This window comes from Mobula hypostoma, chromosome 17, assembly GCF_963921235.1.
Source record: "Mobula hypostoma chromosome 17, sMobHyp1.1, whole genome shotgun sequence".
In the NCBI taxonomy this organism is placed as follows: Eukaryota; Metazoa; Chordata; class Chondrichthyes; order Myliobatiformes; family Myliobatidae; genus Mobula; species Mobula hypostoma.
In genome coordinates this window covers 32,879,923-32,898,529 of record NC_086113.1, presented here as the reverse complement: position 1 = coordinate 32,898,529, position 18,607 = coordinate 32,879,923, and the positions used below count along the sequence as shown (strand labels likewise).

General features: G+C 39.8%; 1 protein-coding gene across 2 annotated transcripts in view; it reads left to right on the top strand.

Annotated features, from left to right (window-relative positions):
- The window catches only part of LOC134357919 (leukocyte elastase inhibitor-like), an 80,185-nt gene extending 62,307 nt beyond the window's left edge, over positions 1 to 17,878 (top strand). The window contains exons 4-8 of one of the 2 annotated variants that reach the window (XM_063069692.1): positions 4,479 to 4,616; positions 6,329 to 6,446; positions 7,110 to 7,252; positions 10,938 to 11,093; positions 16,469 to 17,878. In XM_063069692.1, the coding sequence (XP_062925762.1) occupies positions 4,479 to 4,616; positions 6,329 to 6,446; positions 7,110 to 7,252; positions 10,938 to 11,093; positions 16,469 to 16,873 (960 nt within the window). In that variant the 3' untranslated portion in view covers positions 16,874 to 17,878. The remainder of the gene's footprint in view (positions 1 to 4,478; positions 4,617 to 6,328; positions 6,447 to 7,109; positions 7,253 to 10,937; positions 11,094 to 16,468) is intronic. The other variant, XM_063069693.1, reaches the window with a different exon arrangement.
- The last annotated feature ends 729 nt before the right edge of the window (positions 17,879 to 18,607 follow it).

Sequence of the window (18,607 nt, the reverse complement as noted above, 5' to 3'; positions counted from 1 at the left end):
TCTGCCTAGTGTTAGTGGTGGCATAACCAGGACTTGTGATGTGCACCAGCTGCTCCCATGAATTTGTGTGACCCTGACTGGGGTAGCTGAGCAGGTGCTACACCTTGCCCAAGGGTAACCTACAGGCTAGCAGAGGAAAAGAGCACCTTAGACCTGCTTTGATAGAGATGTATCTCCACCCCACCACCCTAATGGAGAGATGCCTCAGTTAATTTTGGTATTTGTTCCAATTTGGGAAAACTCTTCTTCACTGGAGCACTGTAATTCCAGTAGTGTATATATTAATTGATCATAGAGTCCTAGAGCGTGGAATCAGGCCACTTGGTCCATTATATCCACCTTGAGCCTTCCCACCTGACACTGCGTTAGTCCTGGTTTCCAGCACTTGGCCATAGCCTTGGAAGCCGAGGCTATTGAAATGTTTGTCTAGGCAGTTTTAAATGTCATCAACTCTCCTTCCATCAGGGAGTGTGTCCAGATACTCACCACTCTCAGTAAAAGAAAAATGCCTCCGGATCCCCTCTAAATTTATCACCTCTTTTCTTAAATCTGTGTTTTCTAGTTTTACCTGCCTTTGAAATGGGGAATAGTTTACTGCAGTCTCTCCTATCTTTACCCCTCAAAATTTTATATACAGTACTGTGCAAAAGTCCTAGGCACATGTAAGAAAATTCTGTAAAGTGACGATGCTTTCAAAATAATGAAATGAAGTTTGTAAATATCAGAAAATTACTATAAAGATCAGTAAACAGTAAAAAAAAACTAAATCAAATCAATATTTGGTGTGATCACCCTTTGCCTTTAAAGCTGATCAATTCTCTTAGGTACTCTGTCACGCAGTTTTATCAGAAAAATCAGCTGGTAGGTTGTTCTGAGCACCTTGGAGAATCTCTCAGTTCCTCTGCAGACTTTGGCTGCCTTGCTTGCTTCTTTCTCTCCAGGTATTTCCAGGCAACCTCAATGATGTTGAGATCAGGGCTCTGTGGAGACCACACCATCTGAAATCATAGAAAAAAATCTAAGATGCCTCAGACTTTTGTGCAGTGTTGTACACCAATCACGTCCCTTATTAACATCCTCTACGCTAGGGAAAACAGATCTATCCTCTCCGGTCTCCCCTCATAATGGAAACACGAGTAACATCCTGGTAAATCTCCTCCAGCGCTATCAGATCTTACATTGCTGACACCAGAGCTACATGGAATACTCCAGATGATGTTCAACTAGCATTTTACCAAGATGGAGTACCTCTCTTGTATTCTGTGCCTGAACTAATAAAGGCCGGTATCCCATTTGCCTCTTAACTACAGTATATTACTTACCTGTGCTCCCACCTTCAAGGTTTCCTTGGTGCTTCCCAAGACTCTACCATTCATGGTATATATAGTATCTTCATTAGTACTACTGAAATGTATTACCTCACATTTATCTGGATTCATCTCCATCTGCCATTTCTTAGCACATTTCAAGACAACATCAATTTCACCACATCATTGATATCATCCTCTATCTCCACACTACCAGCAGCTCTCCTTGAGTTTTGTGTCATTTTGAACTTGCTGGTACTGCCCCCTACTCCCACATCCAAATCACTTAAGCATATTAAAAACAGCAATGGTCCTTGGACTGATCCCTATAAAACACCACTAGTCGCAGGCATGCCATCACAAAATGCAGGAGGAACTCTGGAGGTCAGGGAGTATCTGTGGAAAAGAATAAACAGACGATGTTTTGGGCTGAGACCCTTCTTCAGGACTGAGAGGGAAAGGGGAGATGCCTGATTTAAAAGATGGGGGGTGAGGGGAAAGAAGCTAGCTGGAAGGTGATAGATGAAGCCAGATTAGTGGGAAAAGTCAAGGGCTGGAGAGGAAAGAATCTATCGCCCTGTGTCTCTTACAGTTAAGCCAACATAGGGTTCAAAATTGCTTGTCGTTGGTGATGGCCTGGAGCCCTGCTGAAGCCTATCAGTATAAAGTTGGATCAGTATCAGAATCAGAATCAGGTTTATTATCACCAGTATGTGACGTGAAATTTGTTAGCTTGTCGGAGCAGTGCTGCCTGGATAATCAAGGACATGACCCACGCAGCCAACACACTTTTCGTCCCTCTTCCCTCCAGAAGAAGGCTCAGGAGCTTGAAGACTCCTACGGCCAGATTCGGGAACAGCTTCTTTCCAACTGTGATAAGACTGCTGAACGTATCCTGACCTGGATCTGGGCCGTACCCTCCAAATATCCAGACCTGCCTCTCGGTTTTTTTGCACTACCTTACTTTCCCTTTTCTATTTTCTATTTATGATTTATAATTTAAATTTTTATATTTACTATCGTTTTGTACTCCAGGATGCACGAAGCACAGAATCAAATATCGCTGTGATAATTATACGCTCTAGTATCAATTGTTTGGCGACAATAAAGTTCAGTGCTATACATAATATAGAAGAAAAAACAAAATAAGTAAATAAGTAAACAATTTACTGTATATGTATATTGACTAGATTAAAAATCATGCAAAAAACCAAAATACTATATATTAAAAAAGTGAGGTAGTGTCCAAGCGTTCAATATCCATTTAGAAATTGGATGGCAGAGGGGAAGAAGCTGTTCCTGAATTGCTGAGTGTGTGCCTTCCGGCTTCTGTATCTCCTACCTGATGGTAACAGTGAGAAAAGGGCATGCCCTGGGTGCTGGAGGTCCTTAATAATGGACGCTGCCTTTCTGAGACACCACTCCTTTAAGATGTCCTGGGTACTTTGTAGGCTAGTACTCAAGATGAAGCCGACTAAATTTACAACTTACTGAAGCTTCTTTCGGACCTGTTCAGTAGCCCACCCCCATACCAGACAGTGATGCAGCTTGTCAAAATGCTCTCCATGGTACATCTATAGAAGTTTTTGAGTGTATTTGTTGACATACCAAATCTCTTCGAACTCCTAATGAAGTATAGCAGCTGTCTTGCCTTCTTGATAACTGCATCAATATGTTGGAATGATGGTATTAAATGCTGAGCTATAGTTGCTGAACAGCATCCTGACATAGGTGTTTGTGTTGTCCAGGTGGTCTAAAGCCATGTGGAGAGCCATTGAGATTGCAACTGCCATTGACCTATTGAGGCGATAAGCAAATTGCAATGGGTCCAGGTCCTTGCTGAGGCAGGAGTTCAGTCTAGTCATGACCAACCTCTCAAAGCATTTCATCACTCAGATGTGAGTGCTACTGAGTGATAGTCATTAAGGCAGCTCACTATTTTTCTTAGGCACCGGTATAATTATTGTATTTTTGAAGTACGTGGGAACTTACGCCTGCAGCAGTGAGAGGCTGAAAATGTCCTTGAATACTCCCGGCAGTTGGTTGGCGCAGGTTTCCAGAGCCTTACCAGGTACTCCATTGGGATCCTCCGTCTTGTGAGGGTTCACTCTCTTTCAAGATGGCCGAACATTGGCCTCTAAGTCAGAGTTCACAGGGTCATCAGGTGCAGCAGAGATTTTCACGGTTGTAGTTGTATTCTCTCTTTCAAAGTGGGCATAGAAGGCATTGAGTTCATCTGGTAGTGAAGCATCACTGCCATTCATGCTATTGGGTTTCACTTTGTAAGAAGTAATGCCCTGCAAATCCTGCCAAAGTTGTCATGCATCCGATGTCACCTCCAACCTCATCAAAATTGTCCTCTTCGCCCTCGAAATATCCCTTCGCAAATCATACCTGGTTTTCTGGTACAGGCTTGGGTTGCCAGACTTGAATGCCACAGATCTAGCCTTCAGCAGACGACGTACCTCCTGGTTCATCCGTGGCTTTTGGTTTGGGAATGTGCAATAAGTCTTTGTAGGCACACACTCATCCACACAGGTTTTGATTGATCATATTCTCATAAAAAGAAGGAGAAGTGGAAAAGTGGAATAATGAGAATTTGATGGTTGGTTGAAAAATCACTTGTTGATAATAATCAATTTGTACTGTTCTCCTTGTGTGTGAAGTAGGAAGTACACAATTCAGCAGTAAGCCAAACTCCACTCCATTGAAAACGAGGGTCTGGAGATAGTGTCCAAGCTGCAGGTGCATTGTTTGGGCCGCACTCACATTTACAATTGAATGACAGAAAACCCAAAAATTACCAAACATATTTAATACAGCAAACTTAAGATGATTAAGTCACATATTCATAAGAAATTAAGAATATATGAAGCCAGACTTACATGTAAAATATCCAAAAATTATACATGTAAATGAAGTTTTAAAAAATGCAAGAAGGTTAATATCATTAAGCATTGCTTAAATTACCAGGGTTGATCAAACACTATACTGAAAATCAGGAATAAACTTTTACATAATATTAACACAAATTATTGCGCAGATAATGTTCTCTTTCACATCAGTTCATATGTACAGTTCTCAAAAATCATTGGCATGGTTTCCTTTATTGATAACTGGATTACAAAATGCACTTTGATTCCATTAATGAATGTTTACCTCATCCTTTAGGTGCTTGGTTTTGATGAAGTCAAAGATGTCCACTCTGAATTTCAGAAACTGCAAGTTGATTTCATCAACCCTAAAGCAAATTATGTCTTGAAGACAGCAAATCGCCTCTATGGGGAGAAGACCTACAGCTTCCTTACAGTTATGTTCAAAAACATTGGTGTTAAAAAGAACTTAACCTTTTCAATCTTTGAAAGTGATTTTGCTACATGGTTATATGTTGAGAAAAGTGTTTGATACTATTTGAAGCATATATGCTAATTGTTGAGATTCACCAATCACATGTACGAACATCTTCCTTGCAATAAGATTTTGTAGGTTTGGTCCTTATTTATAAACGAGTATATTGACAGACACCTACACATCCAAATGGATATTATTTCAACCTTATTTAGACCATCAGATTAATTCCAGCTCCCAGCATAGCAATCCGATCAGTCCCATTTCACTCTACGAATCTCCGGTACACTTCAGCTTAGTCTCTTGCATTAGGCCCATCATTTCCCTTGGTTCTAAACCCCCCCCCAACCTCCCATTTACCTACACATGTGGGTAACTTACAGTTAATTTGCCAGCACATTTTTGGCATCCTGAAAGAAACCAGAATTTCTAGGAGAAACCCATCATGGACTATTTTTGAATTTTCTGCAAATAAACTAGATGGGATGCTAAATATTAGAACTTTAATGAAGTTAGCAAATAATCAAGAATTTTTACTCTATACCATATAATAGAGGCATCCGTTAGTCTTGCGAGATCATGCATCTGCGCCTGGAAAGTCTTCACTCTCCAGGGCGCAGGCCTGGGCAAGGTTGTATGGAAGACCAGCAGTTGCCCATGCTGCAAGTCTCCCCTCTCCATGACACTGATGTTGTCCAAGGGAAGGGCATTAGGACCCATACAGCTTGGCACCAGTGTTGTCGCAGAGCAATGTGTGATTAAGTGCCTTGCTCAAAGACACAACACACTGCCTCGGCTGGGGCTCAAACTCACGACCTTCAGATCGCTAGTGGAATGCCTTAACCACTTGGCTACGTGCCCACACCTATATATATATAAATATAATTTATATATTATGGTATAATATATAAATATTATACCATATTCAATATTTATAAATCACAGATACAGTAAACATCACTGTATGCTTAAGATTATTTGGTAAACAGACCAATCCTCCATGTTTTATCATATTTCCTTGGTGGGGAGAGATAGAGCAGGGTCTACAGAGTAAGATTCCATTTGGAAGCCTAGGGGAAAGCAGGAGCAGAAGAATAGCAAACTTTAAGAAGCAACCATATTTACTCTTCTTCCAACTAGGATTTCTATGGCAAGGAGCTAGATACTACAAGAACACTGCCTGCATAGCACCATGCCAAACCTAAATAAGGTCCATTTATTTAGAAAGTTTTCACATCTAGTTTTTTTCGTCTAGCCACTCCAAAAAAAAGATTTTTTTGTCACACCTTACAGTTAAGAATTTTGAAGTTAACCATGTAAGATATGAAAATTTTTCATAAAGTCAATGAGGTGAAAGCAATGCACCTGTTGATTTCATACATCTATTTAAAAGGCAGAAGGAGTGGACTAATTAAAGACATACAGTATTCATACATTTAAGCAAACTATTTCAATCTGCAGTTCAGCAACTGGTGATTATTTATACCCTGATTGTTTACTTTAATTGATTTTTTCACTCACTCATGGTCATTGAGTCAGTTGAGTGTGGAATTATCCAATTAACCTCATTTCATCTTGGAATAGCATTGTTGATAATATATAGCCAGATTTCAAAGAGATTATTTCAAGCCTTACCCACTGATTGTTTTGATCTGCTCCCTATAACCCTTAAGGTGTTTCTTGAGGCTTCTGGAAAATATTATCAGGCAGGACTGAGTGCTGTTGACTTTGTCAATGCAGCAGAGGAAGTTATAAAAGAGATCAACTCTTGGATTGAAGAACAGACAGCAGGTGAGTAATGCTGAATAATTCTTTCCAGGAATTCACACAGAAAACATTCTCCTGCAGCCATCCAGCCTTCAGACTGAGAGATGTTTCCCAATGCCAAAAGGCAAACATATCAGAGTAAATATGGTACTAATCAGCCAATTGTCCCAATTGTGAAATGCATTGGTGGGGACGCCATTTTAAAAGGTTATATTGTCGGGAAGTGTGAACCTTTAAATTGTGTCCACATCTCATGTATTTCTCACACCTCCACTCTTGCCCCTTTTTCACATGGGCAGAGGAAGAACAGAGTCCCCCAGGTTCTTGCCTTCCATCTCACTCAGCTTCTACATTCACAAATCATGCTAAACAATTGTTATCAGCTCCAACAAAATTCACAACCAGACACATAGTCCTACCCTCTTAATGAATGGTTCCAGACCTGAAACATTAGCCATTTCTCTTTCCACAGCTATTGTCTATTTATCTATTTGGATTTCCACCATCTGGAAGATGTTTTTCTTTTCCTTTAAAGTCAAGTCATATTTTGGAAACTTAGAAGATCTCTTTTGTATCTGCTAAACCTCTGATTCATAACTTTTTGTGACTGTTGCTATTCATCAGCTATTTCCTTGTAATTTCACCTTTGATCTATTCATGTAAGTGGGCATTTTGTTTTCTCTTCAGGAAAAATCAAGAATATATTTCCGCCAAAAAGCCTGGACTCTTCCACAAAGCTTGTCCTTGTGAATGCCATTTATTTTAAGGGAACCTGGAAGGAGCAATTTGATAAGGGAAGCACATACACTGGAAAATTCAAATTAAATGAGGTAATGAGGGAAAAGTTAAACAATGATAACTATTGCTTCATCTACTATTTCATTAACAAAGAATTGAAATTTCAGCAGAGTGTCACTCTCCAGCTAAATATACAGAATCATTTCATGCCTTTCATTGTATTAATTTGGGCATTATTTTTCACAGAGCTCATTGTTCTGTTTAAAAACAGTTGTCACTCTACCTGCTATAAAGTGTCTGCTTGCTTTAGTAAGAAAAATGGTTACAACTATGCCTACTACTGTATACTTCTCTGCCCTTCTTTCTGTACTGTTTCTTCTCTTTTAACTATTTTCTATCCCTCCTGGTAAATTGCACACAATCCAACATACTTAATTTTACACACTAGCTTCTTTGTGCGTATCTTCAAAAAAGGCTATCTGAAAATAGAAATGTAACCAATTCACTGGTTCTTTCTTAATATTTCCCTGAAGTAAACTAGGGAAAACTTATGAAGAACGATTTCCCTTTCATAAGCACCACATTGTCTTTGTTTAATCCTGATGATATTTTGAAGTGCCCTGTTATCATATCCTGCAGAATGCACACAAGTATTTCCTCTGCAACTGATGTCTGGCCATTTAGGTCTGTAGTCCTGTTTTCATGCTCCCTCCATTTTAATACAATGGAGTTACATGAGTCACCCTTCAATTTTGTAGGAATTTAGTATTGTTTAATATTATTAATAACAATTAATATCATGTTTATTGCATTTTTTTATATTTGCTATTTTTTTCTTTTGCACATCGGTGGTTTATCAGACTTCGTGTGTAGTTTTCATTGATTCAATCGTAAATCTTTGTTCAACTGTGAATGCCTGCAAGAAAATGAATCTCAGAGATGCATATGGTGACATATATGTACTTTGATAATAAATTTACTTAGAACTTTGAACAGTTGCATAATTTATAGAATTTTGGAAGATGACAATCAACACATCCACTATTTCTATTGTTCCCTCATTTAGTATTCTAAGAGTCAGATTAAAATTGTGCTAGGAATGTATTGGATTCCAGTCCCTTTGACTTCTCAAGTAATATTACTTCAGTTTTGCTCTGTTATTGGGCTCTTGGTTCTCCATCAATATCAAACCAAAATATTTGTTTAATTCGTCCACTATTACTTAAATTCAAATTTCAAGTTCAATTCAATTTTATTGTCATAGGCAAGCATACGTAGGATGTGAATGTAATGAAATTTAGCTCCATGCAGCAACAGCACAGTACGAGAATGACAAACTTAAGTTAACATGAACTTAGATTAACATAACTTATACATAACTTAAATGACAAAATAAACAAAATGCTACTCCTGTTTCTGACAGTAAGGAATCACTATTTTTGTACATTTACCTATTGGTTTCTTTTTACGTACTTGTTGAGGCTCTGTAGTCCACTTTTAAATTCCTTGCAAGTTTACTCTCGTACTCAATTTTCCTTACCTTAATCAAATTTTTGGTCCTTTTTTATTTCTACATTCTAAACTGTTCTCATTCCTCAGACCAGATACATATATTGACCATTTTACATTCCTTCACTTTGTACCTAATGCTGAACTTAACTTCTGTAATAACCCATAACTGGGTTACTTTTCCATTTGCTTACTTCTCCAGAAAGATGGGTACATCTTTTTCAAGCCCTGCATGTGCTCTTCATGTTTTAGCCATTGTTTACCCACTAAGATGCCTCTTAATGAGGCCCCCGATCTATCATAGGCAACTCACTCCTCATACCATTACAGTTTCCCTTGTTTAAATTGAGGTTTCTGATTGAACTTCTTAATTTTTCAGCAATGCCTCCACCATGATTATTCTAAACCCTGGTGGTCAACAAGGCTACACCTTCAGCCTCCTACTCTACTCCCTATACACTCATGACAGCTTAATGAAAGACCCCAGATGTTCTCTCTTCGCCCCTCTCCCGTTGTGCAGAATATACAAAAGCATGAAAGCATGTTATCTCCGGACTCAAGGACACCTTCTAACCCATTGTTATCAGACTCTTGTTTAATAAGATGGACTCCTGGCCTCACATTCTACCTCATTATTGACTTACACTTTATTGATTTATGAACATTTGGAGAGGCATAATATGATTAGGAATAGTCAGCATGGCTTTGTCAAAGGCAGGTCATGCCTTACGAGCATGACTGAATTTTTTGAGGATGTGACTAAACACCTTGATGAAGGTAGAGCAGTAGATGAAGTGTATATGGATTTCAGCAGGGCATTTGATAAGGTATATTGAGAAATTAAGGAGGCATGGGACCCAAGGGAAAATTGCTTTGTGGATCCAGAACTTGCTTGCCCACAGAAGGCAAAGAGCGGTTGTAGATGGGTCATATTCTGTATGGAGGCCGGTGACCAGTGGTGTGCCTCAGGGGTCTGTTCTGGGACACCTACTCTTTGTGATTTTTATAAATGACCTGGATGAGGAAGTGGAGGGATGGGTTAGTAAATTTACTGATGACACAAAGGTTGGGGGTGTTGTGGATAGTGTGGAGGGCTGTCAGGTTACAGCGGGAAATTGATAGGATGCAAAACTGGGCTGAGAAGTGGCAGATGGCGTTCAACCAGGATAAGTGTGAAGTGGTTCATTTTGGTAGGTCAAATATGATGGCAGAATATCATATTAATGTTAAGACTCTTCGCAATGTGGAGGATCAGAGAGACCTTGGGGTCTGAATCCATAGGACACTCAAAGCTGCTGCTCAGGTTGACTCTGAGGTTAAGAAAGCATATGGTGCATTGGCCTTGATCAATCGTGGGATTGAGTTTAGGAGCTGAGAGGTAATGTTGCAGCTCTATAGGACCCTGGTCAGACCCCTCTTGGAGTACTGTGCTCAGTTCTGGTCGCCTCACTACAGGAAGGATGTGAAAACCATAGAAAGGGTGCAGAAGAGATTTACAAGGATGTTGCCTGGCTTAGGGACCATGCGTTATGAGAATAGGCTGAGTGAACTTAGCCTTTTCTCCTTGGAGTGACGGAGGATGAGAGGTGACCTGATAGAGGTGTATAAGATAATGAGAGGCATTGATTGTGTAGATAGTTAGAGGCTTTTTCCCAGGGCTGAAATGGCTAGCATGAGAGGGCGCAGTTTTAAGGTGCTTGGAAGTGGGTACAGAGGAGATGTCAAGTTTTTTTACACAGACAGTGGTGAATGCATGGAATGTGCTGCCGGCGATGGTGGTGGAGATGGATATGATAGGGTCCTTTAGGAGACTCCTGGATAGGTACATGGAGCTTAGAAAGCTAGAGGGCTATGGGTAACCCTGGGTAATTTCTAAGGTAAAGACATGTTCATCACAGTGTTGGGGGCCAAAGGGCCTGTGCTGTGCTGTAGGTTTTCTATGTTTCTATGGTTATCTGTACTGCACTTGTTTGGTAGCTTTTGCACTTTATTCTACGTTTTCATTGCTTTATCTTATTCTACCTCAATGTACTGTGTAATGATCTGATCTATATAAAACATGCAAGAAAAGCTTTTCACTATATATCAGTTTAAATGACAATTATGTACCAATACCTGTCAGATTTTGGAACTTGTTCACGTGCACGTAATTGTGTGAAAGACGGTAACATCCTGAAATGTGTGTGTGGAAAATTCAGACAGTATTTCTTGTTTACCTGATCATGTGTGCTCCCTGACTTTGCTAATAATGTCTAATTTTACATGTAGAATCAAGTGAAAAATGTGGAAATGATGTGTCAAACCGAGTATTTTAGTTACATTCACATCCATGAATCTGCAGTCAAGATAATTGAACTCCCCTATCTTCAGGATGAGCTCAGCATGGTCATTCTATTGCCAGATGATGTCAATGGACTCGAAAATATAAGTTGGACGGTATAATGTGAAATGTTATTTCAAGTTAGCAGTTCAAAAATGAATTCAGCAGTCTTCCAAAAATAGACTCACACAATTAACATAAGAATTCTTATTTTGTATTTTATGATCAAGCTAAAGTTGGGTTTGGCTAAGTTCTCCACATGGAAAAATGAAGCAAAGTTGCTAGTTTGAGCTGTTTTAATGAGTACACTCAACACTAGCCAACAACATGCACTTGGGTTGGAGAAGTTTGCTTTGCAGCTTTAATCAGTTATATTCTGGCAAAAGTCAAATGGACAATATTTAAGCTAAAGATATCTATGGAATTTCCATAAATGGGACTATTCATAAGATCTCCCTTTATGCTGACAATCTCTTAGTTTGTTTCGAATCCTGAAGAATCCATTCCTAGTTTATTGAAATTATTAAATGAATTTGGGAAGTTTTTGGGATATAAACTAAAAAGTGAATTATTTCCTCTAAATTATTCTGATTCTATATATGATGACATTCCTTTTAAAGTTACGGACTCTTTTGAATATTTATGTATTATGATCACTAAAAATCACTGAGACCTTTATAGAGTTAATTTGATTCCTTTAGTGGATGTTATGAAGCAATTGTTTTGTAGATGGAATCCACTTACACTTTCATTAGCTGGCCGAATTCATGCAGTTAAAATGATGACTTTACCAACATTTTTATATGTATTTCAAAATATTCCTTTTTTTTAAACTAAGAAATTTTTTGATTAGGTTGATTCTATTATTTCATCTTTTGTTTGGAATAATAAAAGACCAAAAATTGGAAAATATCATTTACAAAAATTTGAAAAGGATGGAGGTCTTGCTCTACCTGATTTAAGAATGTACTATTGCGCTGTTAATATACATTATATGTGTTCCTGGTTGTATTGGGCTGATAAAAATGTAATGACCATCTTGGGCTGATTTGGAATTGAAAGCTGTGAAACAATTTTACTTAACCTCGTTATTAGGAGTTTCTTTACCTATACAACTGGCCAAAATTTCTAATCTAAATTTATATCCTATGATTAAGCAGTCATTACGAATTTGGTACCAGTTTCGTAATTTTTTTTAATCTCAAAAAATTTAACCTTCTTAGTTTAATTTATCAAAATTATTTATTTAAACTTTCATTAAGTGATCCTACCTTCTTTCTTTGGAAGAATAAAGGAGTCTATTCCTTCATGGATCTGTTCCTAGAAGGCCGATTGATGTCTTTTGAGAAATTAGTAACTAAATACTCTCTCTCGTACTCACAATTCTTGCAATATCTTCAGGTCAGACATTTCTTACAAGAATATTTAAGCCGTTTTCCATATATACAGGATTCTGACCTGTTAGACGTTATTTTGAAAATGAACCCTTTAGTTAAAGGTTTTATTGGGGAAATTTATACTGTTACAATGGTACAAATACCCTTCACTTAAGATTAAGCAAGATTGGGAAAGGGAGCTTAACATGACCTTGATAACAGAGGATTTGTTGCGAATTTTGAACTGGGTTAACTCTTCTTCGATTTGTGCCAGTCACTCTTTAATTCAATTTAAAATTGTACATAGGTTGCTATTTGACAAAGGAGAGACTGTCTAAAATATTTCCTAAAGTTGATAGTCAACGTGATAGATGTAAAACCGAGACAGGTATATTGACACATATGTTTTGGTTGTGTTCTGTATTGAAACATTTTTGGAAATCTATTTTCTCTACAATTTCTAAAGCTTTAAAAATTAATTTACAACCTAATAAATTGACAGTTTTGTTTGGTATAATCCCTCAATATATTCATAGTATTTCTATATCAGACCAACATGTAATTGCATTTGTTACATTATTGGCCAGAAGGGCGATTTTGTTGAAATAGAAAGATGCCTCTGCTCCCACTTTGATACAATGGTTCTCTCAGGTGATGTTATGTCTTAGTTTGGAGAAAATCAGAAGTCAAACTTTTGATCCTCGATTTGACTTTGAGAAAAGGTGGGGTTCTTTTGCCCGCTACTCAATGTATCAAAGAATGCAGACATGGTCAAGAGGGTCAGTTGTTGTTTAGACCAAATATCAGAATGGGAAAGAAATGTGATCTAAGTGACTTTGACCATAGACTGCAAACAACAGGAATTCTGCAGATGCTGGAAATTCAAGCAACACACATCAAAGTTGCTGGTGAACGCAGCAGGCCAGGCAGCATCTCTAGGAAAAGGTACAGTCGACGTTTCAGGCCGAGACCCTTTGTCAGGACTAACTGAAGGAAGAGTTAGTGAGAGATTTGAAAGTGGGAGGGGGAGGGGGAGATCCAAAATGATAGGAGAAGACAGGAGGGGGGAGGGGGGAGGGATGGAGCCAAAAGCTGGACAGGTGATTGGCAAAGGGGATATGAGAGGATCATGGGACAGGAGGTCTGGGGAGAAAGACGGGGGGGGGGGGAACCAGAAGATGGGCAATGGGTATAGTCAGAGGGACAGAGGGAGAAAAAGGAGAGTGAGAGAAAGAATGTGTGTATAAAAATAAATAACGGATGGGGTACGAGGGGGAGGTGGGGCATTAGCAGAAGTTAGAGAAGTCAATGTTCATGCCATCAGGTTGGAGGCTACCCAGACGGAATATTAGGTGTTGTTCCTCCAACCTGAGTGTGGCTTCATCTTGACAGTAGAGGAGGCCGTGAATAGAAATGTCAGAATGGGAATGGGATGTGGAATTAAAATGTGTGGCCACTGGGAGATCCTGCTTTCTCTGGCGGACAGAGCGTAGGTGTTCAGCAAAGCGGTCTCCCAGTCTGCGTCGGGTCTCACCAATATATAAAAGGCCACATCGGGAGCACCGGACGCAGTATATCACCCCAGCCGACTCACAGGTGAAGTGTCGCCTCACCTGGAAGCACTGTCTGGGGCCCTGAATGGTGGTAAGGGAGGAAGTGTAAGGGCATGTGTAGCACTTGTTCTGCTTACAAGGATAAGTGCCAGGAGGGAGATCAGTGGGGAGGGATGGGGGGGACGAATGGACAAGGGAATCGCATAGGGAGCGATCCCTGCGGAATGCAGAGAGGAGGGAGGAGGGAAAGATGTGCTTAGTGGTGGGATCCCGTTGGAGGTGGCGGAAGTTACGGAGAATAATATGTTGGACCCGGAGGCTGGTGGGGTGGTAGGTGAGGACCAGGGGAACCCTATTCCTAGTGGGGTGGTGGGAGGATGGAGTGAGAGCAGATGTGCGTGAAATGGGGGAGATACGTTTGAGCGCAGAGTTGATGGTGGAGGAAGGGAAGCCCCTTTCTTTAAAAAAGGAGGACATCTCCCTCGTCCTAGAATGAAAAGCCTCATCCTGAGAGCAGATGCGGCGGAGACGGAGGAATTGTGAGAAGGGGATGGCATTTTTGCAAGAGACAGGGTGAGAAGAGGAATAGTCTAGACAGCTGTGAGAGTCAGTAGGCTTATAGTAGATATCAGTGGACATCAGTAGACATCGTTATCCTTGTAAGCGGAACAAATGCTACACATGCCCTTACACTTCCTCCCTTACCACCATTCAGGGCCCCAAACAGTCCTTCCAGGTGAGGCGACACTTCACCTGTGAGTTGGCTGGGGTGATATACTGCGTCCGGTGCTCCCAATGTGGCCTTCTATATATTGGCGAGACCCGACGCAGACTGGGAGACCGCTTTGCTGAACACCTACGCTCTGTCCGCCAGAGAAAGCAGGATCTCCCAGTGGCCACACATTTTAATTCCACATCCCATTCCCATTCTGACATTTCTATCCACAGCCTCCTCTACTGTCAAGATGAAGCCACACTCAGGTTGGAGGAACAACACCTTATATTCCGTCTGGGTAGCCTCCAACCTGATGGCATGAACATCGACTTCTCTAACTTCTGCTAATGCCCCATCTCCCCCTCGTACCCCATCTGTTACTTATTTTTATACACACATTCTTTCTCTCACTCTCCTTTTTCTCCCTTTGTCCCTCTGACTATACCCCTTGCCCATCCTCTGGGTCCCCCCCCCCGTCTTTCTCCCTAGGCCTCCTGTCCCATGATCCTCTCGTATCCCCTTTGCCAATCACCTGTCCAGCTCTTGGCTCCATCCCTCCCTCTCCTGTCTTCTCCTATCATTTTGGATCTCCCCCTCCCCCTCCCACTTTCAAATCTCTTACTAACCCTTCCTTCAGTTAGTCCTGACAAAGGGTCTTGGCCTGAAACGTCGACTGTACCTCTTCCTAGAGTTGCTGCCTGGCCTGCTGCGTTCACCAGCAACTTTGATGTGTGTTGCTTGACCAAAGACTGATTGTTGGCGCCCAGTTTATGTTGTTTGATTATCTCAAAAGCCACTGATCTCCTGGGATTTTAATGCACAATAGTCTCTAGAGGTTAAAGAGAAAAAAAAAACCCAAAAAATCCAGCAAGTAACCGTTCTGTGGTCCAAAATACCTTGGTTGTGAGAGAGTCAGAGGAGAATGGCCAGACTGGTTCAAGCTGACAGGAAGGCAACACTAATTCAGATGGCTACATGTTACAACAGTGGCCTGCAGAAGAGCATCTCTGCACACACAACACGTCGACCCTTGATGTGGATGGACTACATCAGCAGAAAACCACGAGGATAAACTCAATGGTCACTTTATTAGGTACAGGAGATTTATAATATAATTAATTAATAATTTCCTTCTGCTTGCATATTTCTACAAACTTGTTTGAAATCTGCTCCGTGGGGAAAGGTAAAGTCTTAACTATGCTGTTGCTAATGCTGATTCAACTGCCACACTCTCTGGTGGTCATGTGTGAACTTAAGCAAATTATCTCTAAAGTTTCAGTAAGCTAACTGGATACGTAATCTGCTGCCAATATATAACCTGCTGAGTCCATCGATTTTCATATTTTTCCTGCTTTAATTGCTTCATGAATGTACTTCATGGGCTGACTATATCTTTTAAAGTCACAGAATAACAGACATAATATCCTGACATTATTTGTTTATTTTTGAGATACTGTACAGCACAGAATAGGCGCTTTTGGCCCAGGAACCCCCGGCAATACCGATTTAACCCTGATCTAATCACGAGACAATTTACAATTACCTGTTAACTTACCCGTTACATCTTTGGGCTGTGGAATAAATCTAGAGGACCTGGAGAAAATCCACGCACTCCATGGGGTTGACATACAGAGACTCCTTATAGAGGACATCAGGACTGAACTCGAAACTCCGAAACCCCAAGCTGTAATAGCATTGTGCTAAACGTTACGCTACTGTGGTGCTGACTTTGCATCACTTGGAATTACTGTAATTGATTTAAAATTCTTTGATAATTTAGTTAATTTAATAACTTTGACAATTTAATGCTAACTTCATTTTCTGTTTATTCTTAGCTTCAACGTAGTTTCACTCTTGATTGTCTGAAAACTTGGACCAACCCAAAAAACATGTACCATACAAAGGTTAATGTCACTCTGCCCAAATTCAAGCTGGAGGAAAACTATGATCTGACATCAATCCTCTCCCAAATGGGGATGGAAGATGCTTTTGGTATAGGGAAAGCCAATCTCTCTGGAATGAGCAACAGTAATGATCTTTCTTTGTCAAAAGTCATTCATCAGTCCTTTGTAGAAGTTAATGAGGAAGGCACAGAAGCAGCTGCTGCCACAGTAATTGGCCTTTTGGGATATGGAATGGTAACCATAGAAGAATTTAAGGCTGATCATCCATTCCTGTTCTTCATACGTCACCAAAAGACACAGACCATCTTGTTTTATGGGAGGCTCAGTAATCCTTAAATAAAGTGCCTTGTAACCTACATATCTTCAAATCAATTGGCTAATGTCTACAACAGCAAGTTTGACAGTGTGATCATGAAACCTTTTTTCAAAATAACCTAAGGGATTTCCTGGGGATTTCCTAGAATGAAATTTATTGGTAGTTGAAAAATGGCGTGGAACTTAGTATAATTTATGCCTTGATTATTATAAATATTCATTATATTTTTACGTTATATTTTTGCATTGTCTTTTTAACTTGAGTGAAGTGAATGGAAATTATGTGCTTCAAGTCCTTAAGTAAAACAAGAGGCACATGTAAGGGAGAGGAGCTTGTCTGATATAAAAAAATTTATCACCATTAGGCCATAAAAGTTATTTTTTGATATTCCTAAAGAATGATAGAAGGTGACAAATGTAATAAGATGTTGGATAATGGAATTCAAACTTCTAATGATCTTTGCATCTCGTTCATCAGGACTCTTGACAAATTTTAATTTGGCCATTTGGAGACAGACCTTCCCCCTCGTCCAATAAAGCCCTTTGCTTTCTTGTTGAAATTTTCACTTGTGCATCCAAAGGTTTATCTCAGACTTTGAACAGTTTGCAAATAACTTTCAGATTAAAATTTGATCTTTGTCTACCAGTTTATATGCATTCCCCTCATCCTTTCTGCTTAAAGCTTAAAATTTACATTAATATTTTCTATTCTGTTATCTAAATGGTGAAATTTTTTGACACTGTGTTTCTAGGTTAAAATTTGGTAAGGCAAAGTAATATCATTATCCAGTGCATGTTAATCATACTAATATAACTAAATACATTGTGGGAGGGTTGATGGATGGTAGAGGATCCAGCTATGGTGATGATTTTAATGTCAAAACCTTCCTGCTATGGGCATTGCTTTTGGATAAGCTGGAATTTTTATTAACCACAATTGTCTACTTTAGTTTGCTACAGAAATAATTGTCCATGAGCTATATTTGAATTTCTAACCGTTGTCAATAAAAGCCATTAAGCACCCTGTGCTGCAAAAAAATAGTTTCAAGCGATTTCTCAATTCACTGCTGGGTTTTCTAAGCTTCTTCTAAACCAAGTTACTGTGTTGGTTGGTTTTTCAGTCAGACATTCCTCACTCATTGGAGAAAGTGGAGATAATGCCACAGGTATAAGAAAATTAATGTTTTAAGAGGAAGTTGTTTATGTTACAACTACCTCACAGACTGACAATATGTTTGGGTGGCCTCCAGCCTGATGGCATGAACCTTGATTTCTCTAGCTTCCAGTAATTTCTTCCCCCTCTCCTTCTGTCTTTTTCATTTCCCCATTCTGGTTCCCCTCCTACTCCTTCTCATTTCCTCACCTGCCTGTCATTTCCTTCTGGTGACCCTCCTCCTTCCCCTTTCTCCATTAATCCACTCTCCTCTCCTGTCAGATTCCTTCTTCTTTGGTCCTTTATCTTTTTCACCTATCACCTTCCCACTTCATTCCCACCCGACTCACCTACCTTTCCCCTTACCTGGGCTTCACTTATCACCTTGCAGTTTGTACTCTTTCCTCTTCCCCCACCTTATTTTGGCTTCTTCCCCCATCCTTTCCAGTCCTGATGAAGGATCTTGGCCCCCAGTGTTGACTCCTTATTACTTTCTATAGTTGCTGCCTGATCTGCTGATCTCCTCCAGTATGTTGTGTGTTGTTGTGGATTTCCAACATCTGCAGTATCTCTTGTGTTTATGATATGCATTATGATTGTGG